This window comes from Lipotes vexillifer, unplaced genomic scaffold (genome assembly GCF_000442215.2).
Source record: "Lipotes vexillifer unplaced genomic scaffold, Lipotes_vexillifer_v1.1 scaffold629, whole genome shotgun sequence".
Classification (NCBI taxonomy): domain Eukaryota; kingdom Metazoa; phylum Chordata; class Mammalia; order Artiodactyla; family Lipotidae; genus Lipotes; species Lipotes vexillifer.
In genome coordinates, this window is record NW_006774188.1 from 238,219 (window position 1) to 256,615 (window position 18,397).

Genomic DNA, 18,397 nt, shown 5'->3' on the forward strand with positions numbered 1-18,397 from the left:
CCTCTGCTACCCCAACCCTCCAGTCTCCTGTTGTTAAAACCCTTTCGTCAAGCCCCTTTCAAGTACCTTTTCTACAAATTATTTGCTGCTCTGGCTATACTTCCTCTTCGTCCCACTGAAGGGCTAAAATTCTTCAAGGTCTTATCCATTCTCTCTTGACACTCTTATACTCTCCCATACAATCCCATAGCTTCAGCAATCATCTTGATTGGCTGAGTTCCAAGTCAAATTTCTCCCCCTTAATGTTTTTCCACAGCAGATCCACCTTTTGATTGCTTTCTGGAACTCACCCAGATGGCTGACCTGCCTGCCTCTAAAAATAGTAGCATGTCCAAAATGGAACACATCCTATTCCACCCACAAACCTAATCTTCCTGTGTCAGTGAATATTAGTATCAATCAATTAATGTTATTATTACTACTGTGCATGCTGCCTGGGTTAGAAACCTCAGGGGTTCTCTGTATTGACTTTCTGTTCCCTTCTCGATCAACAAACATTCAAGTACCTTCCATGCATATATCCAGTTGAAAGCCAAATCCTTTCATCCTACTTTCCCAGTCGGAAGACACTGGCCCTTCCACTGCATCACCTTACTTCAGGTCCTTTTCACTTTCTCCCCTGACTGTTGCAGAAGCTTCTTTCTTCACCTCAAACACCTATGCAAAAGTTGGTTCTCCTACCAACTCCGTATTAACAAACAATACTTCTAGAAGAATAAACAACTCTATCATCTTCAGGCGTGGGAAGTCTTTCTAAGCAGATACAAACCCAAGGATCCTTGAAACATTTATTGTCATTATTGTGGTTTAAATGCCCATAACAACAACTACAAAAAATTTACCATTTTAACCATTTTTAAGTGTACAGTTCAGTGGCATTAAATACATTCACATTGTTGTGCAACCATCACCACTGTCCCTCTCCAGAACTTTTTCATCTTCCCAAACTGAAATTCTGTACCCATTAAGCACTAACTCTCTATCCGTCCCCCCACTGTCACCAGCCCCTGGTAACCACCGTAATGCATTTGACCTTTATTTGTCTTATATGTTGCAAACATGTTTTTCTGGGTTTTGATGGTCCTTTTATTTTTGTTGCAGTGTATTTTATTTTATTTATTATTTAATTAATTTTTTTGGCTGCATTGGGTCTTCGTTGCTGCACACGGGCTTTCTCTAGTTGCAGCGAGCAGGGGCTACTCTTCGTTGCGGTGCGCGGGCTTCTCACTGCAATGACTTTTCTTGTGGAGCACGGGCTCTAGGCGCACGGGCTTCAGTAGTTGTGGCACTCAGTTTCAGTAGTTGTGGCGCACGGGCTTAGTTGCTCCACGGCATGTGGGATCTTCCCGGACCAGGGCTGGAACCTGTGTCCCCTGCATTGGCAGGTGGATTCTCAACCACTGCGCCACCAGGGAAGTCCCGAGGCATTTCATATATTTTAAAATACAGCTAGGGTTGAGAACACTGCAGTAGGTTGATCAGGGCCATAGTGACAGTGGTAGCCAACAGCATCTGCTGAAACTACTAATTTTTAATTTCCAAGTAAAATATGAAAATATTCTTTTTTTAAATTGAAATATTATTTCCCATAATTCTTCTCAAGGGCAACCTCTCTTGTGTGTGCATTGTATATAGTTTCCGACCTTTTTCTGTACTGTTACGTACTTATATATGTACCCATAGAAAATATATGGTATCATGTTAGATGTGTGTAATTTTTAAATATAAATCTTATTGCCTGCACATATTCATCATTCTGCAACTCATCAATTTATATAAATATGTGTGTGTGTGTGTATAATCATTTTTCTGGACTAATTATCCCAAATACAGATGTACTACTTGATTGTGTGATTATACCAAAGATTATTTAGTTTTCTCCAATTGATGGACTTTTAGGTTGTTTCCAGTTTTTTTCTAGTACAAGCAATGCCTCCTTACACACATGTGGTAATGTTACTGCAGATATCGAGAAGTAGATCTCTGGGGAGAATCGGCATCACCATTTCTTCCACTCATACCAGCTGTATATAAAAATATCTACTTCCTAGACTTTTGCCAAAATTTGTTAAGCGCTCTAATTTTTCACAATCTGATCATTGAAAAATTACATCTTGTTTTGATTTGTAGTTCCCTGATCATTACTAAGGTGTATTGACCATTTTTATTTCTTCTGCAAATTTCCTGTTTATACCTTTTGCAAAGTGCTCTGTTGGGTACTATGTCTTGTTCTTATTGAGAGGTAAAAGTTCTTTATATAATGTGATTACTACTCTTTTTTCTGATCTGTATATCAGTGTAACAGATGCTGTGGGGTGCCAACCATCTTCATTTCAGAAGCGATGCACCCATTCCCCCCAGATGCTGGGAACGTAGGTAGCTGACAGCTCACAGCTAAGTCTCTCTCTAGAACTTGCCTTCACCCAGGTCATGCCCTCTTCCTGGAAGCTGCCCACATCCACTGACTGGTCAGTGTGGGGAATAAAAGTCAACCACCTTTCCTCAATTCAGGACAACTCAGTTCCAGAGCTCCCTGTGGGATCAGGATCATCTAAGCCTTTGTGTGACTGCACCACAGTTCCACTTTGCCCTTTGCCCAGTCCTACTTCCATCACTCCCCCTTAGGTATTGATCCCAAGAGAACTCCCCACAAACTCCGTGTGTGCAAATGTCCATCTCAGAGTCTATTTCCCAGGATACCTGACCTGAATTACAAGAATACCCATCAACATCACGACTTTTAACTTAATTTTTGGTGTGTTTTTTAGTTGTATCCCTCTTTTCCTGTATGCTTTTTGCTTTTCATATCTCAAAAAGACCTTCCCTCTTCTAAGATCTTAAAGATATACTCCTATATTTTCTTCTAATACTTTTAGGTTTTTTTTTTTTTGGCTACATTGGGTCTTCATTGCTGCACGTGGGCTTTCTCTAGTTGCGGCGAGCGGGAACTACTCTTCATTGTGATGTGCAGGCTTCTCATCGCGGTGGCTTCTCTTGTTGCGAAGCATGGACTCTAGGCACGCAGACTTCAGCAGTTGTGGTACGTGGGCTCAGTAGTTGTGGCTCGCGGGTTCTAGAGCTCAGGCTCAGTAGTTGTGGTGCACGGGCTTAGTTGCTCCGTGGCAAGTGGGATCTTCCCGGACTGGGGCCCGAACCCGTGTCCCCTGCATTGGCAGGTGGATTCTTAATCACTGCACCACCAGGGAAGTCCCTGGATAGCTATTTGTTCAACATCATTTATTGAACAGTCTACTTTTTTCTCCCTGATTTGAAATGCGACCTCTACAGCTGTCACATTCTCACATGATTCTTCCCCCCACCACCATAGCTGAATGCTTCCTAGTGAGCATCAGACCCAAGCCAAACCTGAGATTCTTTAAATACTAAAAATAGAAAATAGCTGCAGTGCCTCTTCAATGGTAAAAACCACAAGGTGTAAAGTTTGAGAGTTTTCAACAGCCAAGTGTTTTGCCACTTACTCTGAAATGAAGCCCACATCCAGAGAAAGGCACATATATAGGAATCTTGATTCTTGAGTTCTAGTTATTTCTGAGATCTATCCCTGCCCTTTCCCACTTCTCAGTTTCAACCCGTCTTTGAATTTATGAGCAAAATATTCCATGGTTTTTTTTTTGGCCTAAGATTGCTCAAAGTGGGTGTCTGTCTTGTAAAAGAGGCCAAACACACAAGGTAGATCCTCCAGGGCTTGAAGGCGTGGTGACACATAGCACAGACTTGAACTGGACAAGGACCAAGTGCCAGCTAAGGTAATCTGTGGCAGCTAGTCATTGCTTAGGTAATCTGTGCTCTGGAACTGTTTGCTTCTCAATTTTCATATGTCTTTTTGATTTCCTTTCCCTTTAGTTTCCCAGACAAGTTTTATCTTTAAGAAATGTAAGCCAATCTCAGCGGAGCCAAAGGGAAAGATTTTCCTCACCTGGGCTAGGCTGGCTGAGAGTCTCAAAGCATAACAGAAACCAGGAATAGTGAAGGCAGTGACCTGGGGCAGCTGGAGAGACACCTAGGAGCAGAGAAATCCACGGTGACTGTCATTCCTGGGCCTTCATCCATGATTTTGTCTCCTGTATTGTAAGGAGCACTCTTCCAGGAAGCCTGGAAGCCATATCCATAGCACACACAGACTGGAAGGAAAATGGCTCTGTGGTCATGGGAGAATCTAAGGAGCAGAAATGGGAAAGTGGAAGGGTGACTCAGCCACTGGATTCCCAGCCTTGTCTGTGCTGAGCCAAGGCCTTTCCCTTGTGTGGTGGTGACCTTGGGGCAAGTCTCTTCAGGAAACATAGCAAGAGGCCAAGGCTGGTACTTATTCCTTGCCCAGGCTGAACATATGAGACAACATTTTTGGTGCTGGGCAGGGAGCTACACAGAAGCAAGATGAAGCCTGAACATGAGAGGATTCCAAAAGAGGAGTAGTGCTGAGGGAGGCTGTCTCATGGGAGCACCTGGAGGCCACGAGCAGTGACGGAGTCTGGAATCTGAACAAGGGAGAAAGGGAAACAATGATTGCTTGATAGCCCAAAAATACCAACAAAATGTGAAATCAATACCCACACCTCTTTGGGTTTTTTTGTTTGTTTTGTTTTGTTTTCTCTGTTTTTGCATTCTTTGCTTCTCAGCTCTCCCATAGTTGGCATCACTGCTGTTAGGTATAAACGCATCCGAAAATTTGATAGGAGAGAAAACTTCCAATTGAAAATATTTTCCCTGTGGCCAAATAATATTTCACAGACTTCTTTCAATGAGAAGCAGCATAGCATTGTGGTCAGGAGTAACCACCTCCAGCCTGTACCTCCTTGAACTGGTTAAGCTATGCCACTTGCCTAGGATGGCAGGAAAGGAGGCATGTTTCAAGTAGAGTCATTCTTCAGGAAGTGAGGGGATCTACAGTATGGAAGTTATGACTAGGGAAGCAGAATTGGGGCAATTTCTGTGTTTTCCAGAGACCAGGGTTAGGTGATAACGCAGGGAACGCCATCTTCCCCAACCCCCGCCCTAAAACTCAAGAGGAAGTATTTCTCCACCAAACACCATGACCTTAAGATCAGCCATCATCTTACAAAGTTCCTAAAGCCATTAGGCTGTCCTTCCCTCTTAGGTGTCAGATTCCCACTCAGATTGCTTTCATCTGCCTCCCCAGTTTAGATGGGCCCCTTCTAGCATTCACAGGCTCCGAGGATTCTATATTCAAGCTTCTGTCTTGGTCCTGAGTCCTAGGCCCTGCTCAGTTGCCATTCCCCAGCCCCTGTACTCCAGACTGAGGCTATCAGCCCCCTGCCTCCAGCAATTGGCCCCAAGCTCTCTGAGTCTCTTAGGAAAAAATACGAAGAGGTTTTTCAGATTTCAGACTTCAGATACTTGATACAAGTCAAGAATCAGATGAACTTCATTAAGCCAATCATACTAGCAAGTAATCTGGCAAACAAAACAGTATAAAATGTAATAGCCCAAAGAATTCCAAACACACACACTCTAAGGATTCCATGTATTTTAAAGAACAATCTTTTGAATGTTGTTAGCATTCCGTTCTCTGAAAAACATGTTCTAGAGAGAGAAGATTCCAATTTGATAAAAATGACTATATTTGTTTTTGTTTTTAAATTTTATTTATTAAACTACAGTTGATTTAAAATGTTGTGTTAGGGCTTCCCTGGTGGCGCAGTGGTTAAGAATCCACCTGCCAACGCAAGGGACATGGGTTCGAGCCCTGGCCCAGGAAGATCCCACATGCCACAGAGCAACTAAGCCCATGAGCCACAACTGCTGAGCCCGTGTGTCACGACTACTGAAGCCCGCGCGCCTAGAGCCCGTGCTCCGCAACAAGAGAAGCCGCGCAATGAGAAGTCCGCGCACCACAGCCAAGAGTAGCCCCTGCTCGCCGCAACTAGAGAAAGCCCGTGAGCAGCAACAAAGACCCAACGCAGCCAAAAATAAAATAAATAAATTTTTAAAAGTAAAATAAAATAAAATATCTACCCAACCCCCCAAAAAATGTTATGGGGGAAATAGATGAAACAAGATTGACAAAATGTTAACAACGTTGAAGCTGGGTGACAGGTAGGTATGTGGGGTTTTTCATGATACTATTTGCTTTACTTTCATCTATTTGAAAATTTCCATAGTAAAATGGTTTTTTGTTTGTTTTTTTAAATCTACTTGCTATGGAAGGAAAGGGAATTTTTGTCACCACATGCCCTTTGGATGCTTTCAAACTGGAAGCAATAACATAACTTCTTGGGTCAATTGGCTAAAAGATTTGGCATGTTTCTCTGCTCTTCTTGGAGAACTTCAGCACTTAAGGCAAGAAACAGGTCACCCAAGGCCACAGCAGAGGAGAGCAGGGAGGCCAAAAGAGAAAAGAGCTATGATTTTAGGCAGAGGGTTTATCAGAGCTTGGTTTTTCTGCATCTGTGTATCAAATTAAATGAAGTCCTCTGCTACCTTTGGGCTTAATCTATAGTGAAGCTCAGCATCTGTATAATTTAAGTCACTCCTATCACTTCTTAGAAAATCAAATGTGAGAGCTGGAAGAAACTGGAGAAAATACTCAACTGAACCATCTTATTCTGCACCCAGAGGAGATATTATAAGAAGGTTATGGGTGGGTGGGTAGGGTGAGATAGTACTCATTAAACTTGGTTTTGGGACTTCCCTGGTGGTCCAGAGGTTGAGACTCTGTGCCCCCAATGCAGGGGGCCCGGGTTTGATCTCCAGTGAGGGAATGAGATCCCACATGCTGCAACTAAAGATCCTGCACGCCACAACAAAGATCCCACACGCAGCAACAAAGACCTGGTGCAGCCAAATAAATAAATAAATAATAAAACAAAACGAAACAAAAACAACAACTTGGTTTCATTTCTCCCTTGCTACCCTGAGAGAATAAATAAGGCAATAAGGTGAATGTGCAATCTTTATTTTCTCTAAAAATTGAGGTAAAAGGGAACTCTTTGGAAAAAGAAACCATCTACATTGAAAATGGGACGGTCCAAAATTACACAATATGTTAATTATATCTCAGTAAAGCTGAAAAAATCTGTTTTTAATTTTTAAAAAAGTATTGGAAAAAGAAAACAGGAAGGTCCAGCTTTACATGGTTGCTCCAGGATGCTCAGAGGAAGGAACTAAAATCGGCCAAGGTTGAGCCAAGATTTTCCTGAGTTGGTCCAGACTCCAGATTAATGTTTCAAAGAGGAAAGAGATCAGTCAAGAGTTTCTGAGTCTATAGTCCCTGGAAAGAAGTGACGTTGATGCTCCTGTCACCTCAGCTGAGCATGCTAGTTGGTCTTGGTGAAGAAATTGACCCAATTTCCCAGGTTCTTCTGCCATCCCCGTGCCCAGCCTGGCATCTGCCCAGTCCTCCTGGTCCGAGAGGGTGGCCGACTCGGCAAGTCTTGGAGAAGAATACTCTGCAGGTGTGACTGTCTCGTGCCATGAGCCAGCCTCATGAGAGGGTAGGGTGTGCGAAGATTTCTAGAAGGGTCAGGAGTATCAGAGCAGGGCAGGATTCGCAACAGCAGCCATCCAGGACAATCCTGCAGGGTGGGCCTTCTCCTCGGTCCCCTTTCCTTATGGCGTGGACTGAGCCTGATACAGCTGTGCCTATTCCACCAGCTCTACTCCCACTGGATTCCCAGCAGCTCACAGCTGACGTTCCACAAGCGCTCAGCCGTTTTGTTATTCCGGGCCCTTGGAGACACCCAAGTCTTCTTGCAGTCACTGGAGGGCATAGAAAGGGGGTGAACATCCAGGAGTGAAAATGGACAGTCTGGAAAAGTTTATGTCCTCTTCTTCAGAATATATTTCTAAATGTGTAATAAAATACATTAGATAAAAAGAAACTAACTGTATTGAAATGCAGTTTTAAAATATTTCCTTTTCTTTTTTGTATTGACTTTTAAAAAATTTTAATTTTATTGGAGTGTAGTTGATTTTCAATGTTGTGTTAGTTTCAGGTGTACCTCAAAGTGATTCAGTTATACATATACATATATTCATTCTTTTTTAGATTCTTTGCTCATATAGGTTATCACAGAATACTGAGTAGAGTTCCCCATGCTATACAGTAAGTCCTTGAGGGTTATCTATCTTATATACAGTATAGAATATTTTAAAAACAATGTGCGGTATAGTAACGTGTTCTTTTAGAAGAGCTAGCACTGGGTCTAACCGCTACCAGATTTCAAAGTATTGGCGAGCAGAAGTGACATCCTGGGGTATCTGCAACAATTGCAATGTGGTTATTTATAGTTTTCTTGGGGACAAAGTCACCGGTATCACTGCTACTGCAGTTCACTTCCTACATTCATAATCAAAGGAAATGGCAAATTTCAGACGGAGGTTAGTGAAACTAAAGATGAAATTATCTTTCCATCCAGGTTCGAAGACCCCTTAAATTCTATCCACAGACCCCTTGTGTCCCATGAACCCGACTAAGCACCCCTGTTTTGTTTTGGGGTGAGCAGGTGAGGGGGGCTGGGGCAGAGCACAGCACAGAAGCCCAAAAAAACTATTATTTAATTGCTTTCCTTACTCTCTTTTTTGCTCTGTTTGTGTATATATAGATATAAAGTCTTTCTCTTTCTTTTATATAAAACTGGGATCATGGGCTTCCCTGGTGGCGCAGTGGATAAGAATCCGCCTGCCAATGCAGGGGACACGGGTTCCAGCCCTGGCCCGGGAAGGTCCCACATGCCGCGGAGCAACTAAGCCTGTGCACCACAACTACTGAGCTTGTGCTCCAGAGCCTGCGAGCCACAACTACTGAAGCTCACACACCTAGAGCCTGTGCTCCACAACAAGAGAAGCCACCGCAATTAAGCCTGTGTGCCACAACGAAGAGTAGCCCCCTCTCGCCGCAACTAGAGAAAGCCCATGCACAACAAAGAAGACCCAACACAGCCAAAAATAAATTTTAAAAATTTTAAAATTAATTAATTAAAAAAAAACTGGGATCATACTGTACCTAGTTTGGGGAGGATACCTTTCTCTTGTTTAAAATGTACAATTTTAATTTTACAAGTAATGAATTAATATATAATCTTTAAAATTTATTTTTAAATAGTAAAGGAATACCTAGAGTAAAAGGTTAAAATCCTCCTTCACACTGCCCCCTGCCCCCCGACTCTTCCTCAAACTCCCTGGAAGTAACTACTACTGTGTGGTAGTTTGCTGTGTATCCTTTCAGACTGTTTTCTATGCATTTACAGTGAATAATTATATAGTTCTATATTTCAGTTTTTTCTGATAATATTATATCACTAAGATTTTCCCATTAATTGAATATTATTCAAAAATACTTTTATATGGTGACTGTATTATATTTTATCACATGATTAAGGCAGTGATGTTAAACACCCAGACTCCAGGGTGGCATTGTCTAGTAGAAATATGATGCGAACCACAAATGTGAACCACATGTGTAATTTTAAATTTCCTAATAGAAATTTTAAAGTATTTTTTAAAAAGTGAAAAGAAATAGGTGAAATTAATTTTAGTAGTATATTTTATTTAACCCAACATGGCCAAATTATTTCAGCATGTAATCAATATAAAAATTACTAATGAGATATTTTACATTTCTGTTTTTCACACTATGTCTTCAAAATCTGGTGTACATTTTACACGTACAGTATGTCCCAGATTGGACTAGCCATATCTCAAGTGCTCAGTAGCCATATACGGCTAGTGGCAACCACACTGAACAGCACGGCTCTAGAGCCAGAATGCCTGGGTTTAAATCCCAGGCCTGCCACTTATAAACTATATGACCCTGAGCAAGCTAATTTTTCTGTGCCTCAGTTTCTTCATCTGTAAAATGGGGACAATAATACGATCTACCTTTCAGAGTTGTGATGATTATATGAATTAATACACGTAAAACTTAGAAGAGTGCCAAACATGTTGTAAGAGCTCAAGCAACATTAGCTATGATCATTTATCCATTCCCCTATTGTTGGACACTGAGGCTATTTCCAATGCTTCACTTAATAAATGGTGTACCAGTGAACCATCTTGAACAAAGTGGGACAGAAAAGCAGACTGGACTGGATCAAGTCATGGAATGGGCTTCCCTATATTCCCAGACTCTGATCGCCCATTGAGCTTGTGATAAACCTCAACACCAAAATGTCTATTTTTATGTTCCAACAGATAGTGCCAGTCTTCGCAGCTTGGGGAGACAGAGTTCACACTAGGGACAGGTGACTTTGCCCTGGAGTTTCGTGCTATGTGTCATTTAAAAATTCATGAAGGAAGTCAGCCAAAAGCTTCAAGGAAGAGAAAAAGGCTCTACAAAGCCTTACCTGGAAATGTGGCACACAGGTTTGAAACAGAGCCATCAAACCAACTTTTGCCATGTTTCAAATGTAAGTTTCCCTAGAAAAGTAACAGCATTTGGTCTACTGGCCCAGTGTGAACCTGGATTCCCCCATCAGGCACAAACTTGGCCACTGGGGGTGCAAAGCCCAGAGAGTCCTATGCCTGCCTCACCATGCACACAGGTGATGGGGAGAACGCATGCAGCCTCTGCGCACCTGAAGTACTTGCCGCTCAGGGGCTCCAAGCCCTCAGCCAGGGCGCAGTGCAGGCTGGTCTGGGCCCCCTCCCTCGCCGTCTTGAGGAAGGGGGAGAAGAGCCGCCAGAGCAGGCACAGCAGGAAGGAGTGTCGGACCAGTTCGGAGCGGACGATGCCTGGGTGCACTGCGTAGGTGGTGACCCCCGTGCCTAGGGCAAAAAGGGCACAGTTAGACCAGAGACACACTCCGAGGCCAGGGAAACAGCTCATCTCCTGCAGCAACATGCACGAGTGAGAAGAAGGGACTTGGGAAACAGAACCCCAGTGTTCAGAAGACACCACCTCTAGCCACGTAGAATCTCATGAGTAATTAATTGATCTTATCCAGAAAGATCTATAGCCTTCTCAGCCTTCTATGCTCCAAAAGGAATGCTTGGTTGAATATCCTTCTATTTTAGTGTCTTTTTTTTTTTTTTTGCGGTACGTGGGCCTCTCACTGTTGTGGCCTCTCCCGTTGCGGAGCGCAGGCTCCGGACGCGCAGGCTCAGCGGCCATGGCTCACGGGCCCAGCCGCTCCGCGGCATGTGGGATCTTCCCGGACCGGGGCACGAACCCGTGTCCCCTGCATCGGCAAGCGGACTCTCAACCACTGCGCCACCAGGGAAGCCCATGTTTTAGTGTCATCTTAATCGTTGGCTTACATGGTATCTTTGGAATTTCTATTGGAGGGTCTTAGGGGCAGCAATCCTGTTAGAAGGTAGGAAGCTAGGACCTTGTTGTGAATTGCATTTGCCGGGCAAGCACATTTTATGAGGTGTAGATTGAGGGGTGTTGATGGAAATGATGAGAGTTAACATGCCTCAAGACACCCCTGCTGCCTCCACTATTTTTGGTACTTATTATGTACAAGGGCTGTGCTACATGTTTTATGTGTTATCTCATTTGACTCTCAAAGAGGTTCATGAGGTAGGTAATATTAAGAAGACCATTTACAGCTGAGGAAACTGAGTTCTCATCACAGACAGGTTAAGTAAATTGCCCAAGGTCGCACCTGGCTGGTTGCAGGGCCAAGGTCTGAACCTCAATGTAGAGTAAAGAGCATAGACTTCTGAGCTAGATTGCCTGGATTTGAATCCTGGCTCGCTTCGGAATTAATATATCTTGCTCGGGCAAGTTTCTCAGGATATCTGTGCCTACCTGTTCTTTTGTAGGGAGGGGAAAAATAATAGCACCTACCTCATAGGAATAGTGTATTAAATGAGTTGAGACACAGGTAGTATCTGGCACACGCAAACTCTCAATTATTGCTGTCATTATTAGTATTCATTTAAATGACTACCCTATTCTACTTTCTGCATTCTGATAGTAAATACCATTTTCCCCAAACTCTGGCTTATTCACTGTAGCAAATGGTCCTCCAGATTCACAGATGTCAGTGTCAGAAGCTCAGCAAAAACTCCAGGGCAGCACAGAATCATAGGATCAAGCGTGGCCTCACCTCATTTTACAGTTGAGGGGAGAAGTCAAGGGAGGTTAAAGGGACATGTTTGTATACACACGTGGCTACTATGTGGTAGAGCAAGAACTCAGACCCAAGTATCTGAAACCCTGACTCCAGGCAGTGAGTGGCAGCTCTGTAGCTCAGCTCACCCTGTAAACCTCAGCAAATGGCACAGCAAAGGAAGCACCCTGGTTTAAAGCAGAGTCCCCACTTTCCAGTCCTCACTCCTTCACTTGCCATATAATCTTGAGCCAGCCGCTTCTTTGGACCTCAGTTTGGACCCATAAAATAGTGAAAACAATACCTACTCTGCCTGTTGCAAGAGGTTGTTGTGAAAAATCAGATGAGATGATAAATATGAAATAAGATGTGACAAAGCACATAAGGTTTATAGGTTCCTGACCTCTGTTCAGTTTTAAGCTTCCCAAGGGCAAGGACTCTGTTTTTACTCAGTTTTATAACCTCATTCTCCTTAGTGCACAGAGCTGCCACTGAAATGTGCGTGTTTGACATCCTGACTTTAGAAGTTTCTGTGAACCCCTAATCTGGACTGAAGCCCCTGCTTCTTAACCCTGGCCCTTTCTCTAGACTTACCTTGGAGCTTCTTGGCCAGCTCACGAGTAAAGAGCACATTGGCCAGCTTGCTGTGGCAATAAGCAAAACCCCGGTTGTAGGACTTCTCACCCTGGAGGTCATGGAAGCGAATCTTGCCAGCATGGTGGACCACTGATGACAGGTTCACCACCCGTGCAGGAGCGGACTCCTTCAGCTGCCCCAGGAGCAAGTGGGTGAGAAGGAAGTGGCCTGTGAGGAGAGCCAGCAGAGGAGATTGAAGAGTGGAACGGCAGCCTGGGCTCGGGGTGTGGGAGCTGATGTATGACGGGGCTTCATCACTAGCTCACTATCTGCTGGGTGTGAACATTTTGATACCATGAGTAACTTAGTGCTAATGGTCAGTCAGTCTGAGTTAGTGGAGTCCTCAAGGCAAGGGCCAGAGCTGGACTCCAGGTAAGGCAACATATACGTAATCTGTTATTTGTTCCTCTGTCCTTGCCCCGGTGAGGAGCAACTGCTAGCTTCTGACATCCCCCGTCTGGTTATGATCACACAACTGTGGGCATGTACAGGAGGGATGCAATAGTCAGGGAAAATAACTCTTGCCGAGGATCAGAGAACCTGTTCTGTGATCCCCTCACTAGAGCCATTGCCTCGAGCTCTGAACACTAGCCTCTCTCACACCTCAAGTCCTCAGGGTCTGCCTCCACGATGGACCAACCCTTGCTTGCTCGGTCCTCAGTTATAGATATGACCCCCCCCCTGCAGCCAAACACGGACTTCACCCCCACTCCTGACCCTGCGTGGCAAGTCTTGCATTACCACAGTCCCATTCAAGAAGGAACTTCTTCCTGGTATCTCCTAAGTTTGGGGTTTCTTAATGGTATGAGTAGGATGAGCTCTCTTTTTTGTACTGGTTAGGAGAGAGATAGTGAAAGAAAAACCAGTATCTCCAGTCTAGCAGAATCTTGGTCTCTATGAGGACCAGTGGAGATTCTCAGCACTGGTACAGGGTCATCTCCCTACAGAGAACATGATGGCATATGCCTCGCTTTTCACTCACTCTAAGATACTCACCCAGGTGGTTGACTCCCAGGTGGGTTTCAAAGCCATCAGCTGTCTTGGAATATGGGCACATCATCACTCCTGCATTGTTGATCAGAATATGAAGCTGCTTTTCCTCTAAAGAGCACAACCAAGGAGACCATGTGGTTAGCAAGGAGTCAGCTAGCTGCCAGTCCTGAGTGTTTGTTCCTTGCGTTTGGACCTATCTCAGTGATATTCAGTAGCCACTGTCATTGGGTTTCTAATTTTTTTTATATATATAAATTTATTTATTTATTTTTGGCTACGTTGGGTCTTTGCTGCTGCACACGGGCTTTCTCTAGTTGTGGCGAGTGGGAGCTACTCTTCATTGCGGTGTGCGGGCTTCTCATTGTGGTGGCCTCTCTTGTTGCGGAGCACAGGCTCTAGGTGCATAGGCTTCAGTAGTTGTGGCACGTGGGCTCAGTAGCTGTGGCTCACGGGCTCTAGAGCACAGGCCCAGTAGTTGTGGCACACGGGCTTAGTTGCTCCGCGGTATGTGGGATCTTCCTGGACCAGGGCTCGAACCCATGTCCCCCGCATTGGCAGGCGGATTCTTAACCACTGTGCCACCAGGGAAGTTGCTGTTATCTTCCTGGACACCATTCATTCATTCATCCATTCATTCAGCAAATGTGTACTTAGTACTGACTCTGAGCTGGGCTGGGCACTGGGCATACAGTGGTAAAATGAGACAGACATGGTTCCTGTCCCTCATGGATTTCATAGTCCTTGATAGAAGATGGTCATTTTCCAAGATACAGAAGAATATTGGCAGCAGCACAACTTCCTCTTGTGCCTATGGCCACAGAAGTTTGATTCTCAGGATGAAAGAAGAGAGCGGCATCAGGGCCACACCTCGATGGCAAGGTACAAGCCCGGGCAGGGAGCTGTCACCTCCACCATTCCCACTGCTGAGGCAAGAAGATGATAAGGATCCTGCCCAGCCTGTCCACCCGCCATCCCCGTGCCAATTCCCTGCCCTGCTGTTTCGTGTGGCAGAACCTGTGCAGTGGAATCCATGATGGGTCTGATGTAAGGGTCAGAGCTGGTCCAGGGTGGAGCAGCCACTCCCACACCCAGCTTCCTGCCTTTCTAACCCCCAGGGCCTCACCTGCCCGGAAGCCCTCAGCAAAGGCTCGGATGGATTTGGTATCAGATAGGTCCAGTTTCCGTACCAGCACCTGGGAGTTCTTTGTATCAGCTCGGATTTCACTGGCAGCAGACTCCCCCTTCAGTACATCTCGGCAGGCAATGTATACTCGGGCTCCTGGGACCAAAACAAACAGACAGCAATGTGTTCAGACCCTGGGCTGAGGAAGAGTCTAGTAAGTGAGTTTGGGACCCGCTGGACAGAGCATTCCGCGCACCATCCCTAAAGCAGTGAGTGGCTAAATTGCCGCTTCCAGATTCTCCTTGCTATCAGCTTAACCCCAGGCTGGGAACCCTGGTTTTTACACCCTGATATTTAACATGGCTTAGGATCTCCTTTTAGAATAACTGACCTGACCAATATTATACACGGACATCATTGTTTTCCTTACTTTATATAAATAGGAAAGAAGCAGGAAGGAAGGAAAGTTTAAGCCACAGAGTAAGTTGGTGTCACAGCTGGACTTGAATCCCAGGTTCCTTGAGTTCCTGACCAGAATTTCTAAGCCCAGGAGGAAAGATAAGGGAACGTGAGTAGAGTTCCTAGTGAGAAAGACAGGAGGTGCTGCCCTGTGGAAACCGAAAGGAAGGACTTGCCTCTGCGAGCAAGCTCTCTGGCTGTCTCCTTGCCGATGCCTGTGTTGGCACCAGTGATCACCACCACCTTCCCGGGAAGCTGCACGTTTGTTCCACAGACCCCACCAGCAAAGAACTTCCTACAGGCAAGAGAAACAAAACATTTATGCACCATCCTTTCCAATCCCAGACTGAGATACATAAAATCCACCCAGCCTCAAAGAGGGAATTCTTTTCGTTGCTGTCAGGAGACTTAAAGAAGCTAATCTTCAGGGGACAGCGTCTCTCCAGTGGGCAAGGCAGTCTCCTGCTTATCAGCTCAGGTTGGGAGGTCACGTGCTCGGAAGCTACAAATGATCATCTGGGCAAATAGAATAAATTCTCCTGAGCCAGGGCCAATGGTTCCTTGTTAAACGACAAAGATACCGCGCTCCTATCTCTAGAGGTTCCCAGAGGTCATCTTCCTTCTCTATCCTGCCCTAAAAACACGAGGGGGATGGGCATTAGTGGAATCAGTGGTCCTGACCCCTCACCTTCAATAAGCATCAATGGTGAGTAACTGATGAACAGCACCTCCAGGGTCCCATGTGGAAATGTGGCTCTTGGGCTGCCTCTCCAGTTTTAGAGAGCCAGGATATTCTGCCATCCCACTAGAGATTTCATACTCGCCATCCACGCACAGAGAGCAAACCTCCCTTGTTCAGACCTCTGTGCAGAGAGCATCCTTTTACATAGAGTTGACTTGATATGTTCCCAAAAATAGGACGGGAGGAAGTAAAGCTAACATTACCTGAGCATCATCCAACTGCCAAGCACTAGGCTAGGCATTTTCCGAGGGAATTTAATTCTCTCAACCACTCTGTTATTATCCCCACATTACAGTGGAGAAAGCTGAGGCTCAGAGAAGTTCAAGTCACTCGCTAATGGTGGCAAAACTGGAACCCAAACCCAGCTTTCTATGACGGGACCTAGAGCAACACTCTGCCTCTGATATGTCCATTTAACCTTCTTTATCATCAACAATTTAAAAGTTCTCTACTCATAACACACATTTCTTTGACATCTCCAGAAATCCCACAGCAAAAGAGCCATCCAAAACGTTAGTTGAGGGTAGTCGCAAAGGGAAGAGAGTTTGTTCCCTTCCCCAGATGCCTGGTACTTAATAACTGAGTCCCTCGGCAATGACCACCCACCGTAACGCAGCAGGGCCACCTTGACTAGGGACAGTGAAGAAAGGGAGACCTTCAGAGGAACCCAAGGGAATGGAGTGAAAGAGCAAGGACTCCCCCATAAGATATCTGTCAAGCTACCTAACAGAGTCATCCACTCAGCCTTCCACTAGCATCAGAATTCAAACCCGCCCCTCCTCTCCCAGCCCCAGGTGCTTCCTTCTCGTTTTCCACCACAGTATTCATAACTACCTCCTTCCTTCCTGCTTTTCCTGCCTGACTTTCTCTCCCTTGGCCTCCATCCCTTTCTCTTCCTTCAGCAGCTAAGAACTCATCTTCTTACAAGCTCCGTGGTTCCCAGTTCAGGGCTTTGTAAACTATTGAATGAGTTACTGAATTAAGACAAACCTGATGGATGGAGCTGTCACATACAGGAAAGAAAGGAAGGAGGTGAGCAGTCCCAAGAAAACCAGCATCTTTTCAACTTCTTTAGTTGCTGCTGCTTTACCAAGAGCAACTTTGACTCCAACTCTGGCTCGGGCTCCACCTGGTCTGGCTCCAACTCTTGGCTGCTTCTTGCTGCTTCTCTTTCCTCCAGCTCCTCTCGCTCCTGGGTGTTCAGCAACAGCCTGGCTCTAAGCGTAGCCCAGAATCCTATTTAAATCCGAGAGCTGTCAGAGCACAGCCTGCTGGGAGATGTAGTCCTGGGAGAGAAGGATGGAGAAAAAAGCAGAGCCTCACACTCACTGGCAAAGAGAATGAGGGGAGATGGAGAACTGCCTCTAACTTGCCCACCCTCAGTCATTTCTCTTATCTAGGGAATGTGTTCCCTCCACCACCCTCACTTCCACTCCTGCAAAATAGAACATTTTTAACCTTAGCAGCAGACCCCATGATACTTGAAATACAGTGTGATTAAAATAGACAGACAAGGAAGAAACCCCCAGAAGAGAGGTGAGAGAATTCAGGAAAGTGTTTCCCTTGGTGGGGAAGGGGTAGAGACTAGGGTGGGGTATGTTGGGATCTCCGGGCGGGGGGGCTGGTAGGGTTCTGTTCTTTGGGGGAGGGCGTTGCTATTACACAGGTGTGCTCACTTTGTGAAAATTCACTGAGTCACACACTTGATTTGTGCACTTGACTTTGTTTTATGTTCTGTTTCAATGAAGTTAACACACACATGTATTGTACATGCCAAAGAAAAGGTATAGTGTTTCAGTGCATGGGCTCTTAGCGTGGACTTCCTGGTTCAAATGGCCCTGGGCAAGTTACTAAACCTCTCTGTTAACTCACTTTCCTCACTTGCATAATGGCATGATAAAATATACACCTACCTTTTTAAGTATTAAATTAATTAAATAGGTAGGAAATTTGAGACGGAGACTAGCACATAGTAGACACTGTATAAGAGCTGGCTGTTCAGGGACTTCCCTGGTGGCACAGTGGTTAAGAATCCGCCTGTCAATGCAGGGGACACCTGTTCAAGCCCCGGTCTGGGCAGATCCCACATGCCGTGGAGCAGCTAAGCCTGTGTGCCACAACTACTGAGCCTGCGCTCTAGAGCCCGCAAGCCACAACTACTGAAGCCCACACGCCACAACTACTGAGGCCCGGGCGCCTAGAGCCCATGCTCCACAACAAGAGAAGCCCCTGCAATGAGAAGCCCGCGCACCACAACGAAGAGTAGCCCCCACTCGCCTCAACTAAAGCCTGCACGCAGCAACGAAGACCCAAAGAAGCCAAAACATAAATAAATTTAAAAAAAAAAAAAGAAAAGAAAAAGAGTTGAGCTTCCCTGGTGGTCCAGTGGTTAAGACTCCGCACCTCCAC

General features: G+C 45.2%; 1 protein-coding gene across 1 annotated transcript; it reads right to left on the minus strand.

Annotated features, from left to right (window-relative positions):
- Positions 1 to 6,913: 6,913 nt before the first annotated feature.
- On the minus strand, positions 6,914 to 17,276 carry RDH12 (retinol dehydrogenase 12). The gene is made up of 7 exons (XM_007449004.1): positions 16,979 to 17,276; positions 15,423 to 15,541; positions 14,788 to 14,943; positions 13,668 to 13,772; positions 12,630 to 12,839; positions 10,554 to 10,743; positions 6,914 to 7,737 (listed from the first exon to the last, which is right to left on the minus strand). Exons 1-7 carry the CDS (start codon positions 17,044 to 17,046, stop codon positions 7,635 to 7,637), a joined length of 951 nt encoding a protein of 316 aa, XP_007449066.1. The 5' UTR covers positions 17,047 to 17,276; the 3' UTR covers positions 6,914 to 7,634.
- Between the last annotated feature and the right edge of the window lie 1,121 nt (positions 17,277 to 18,397).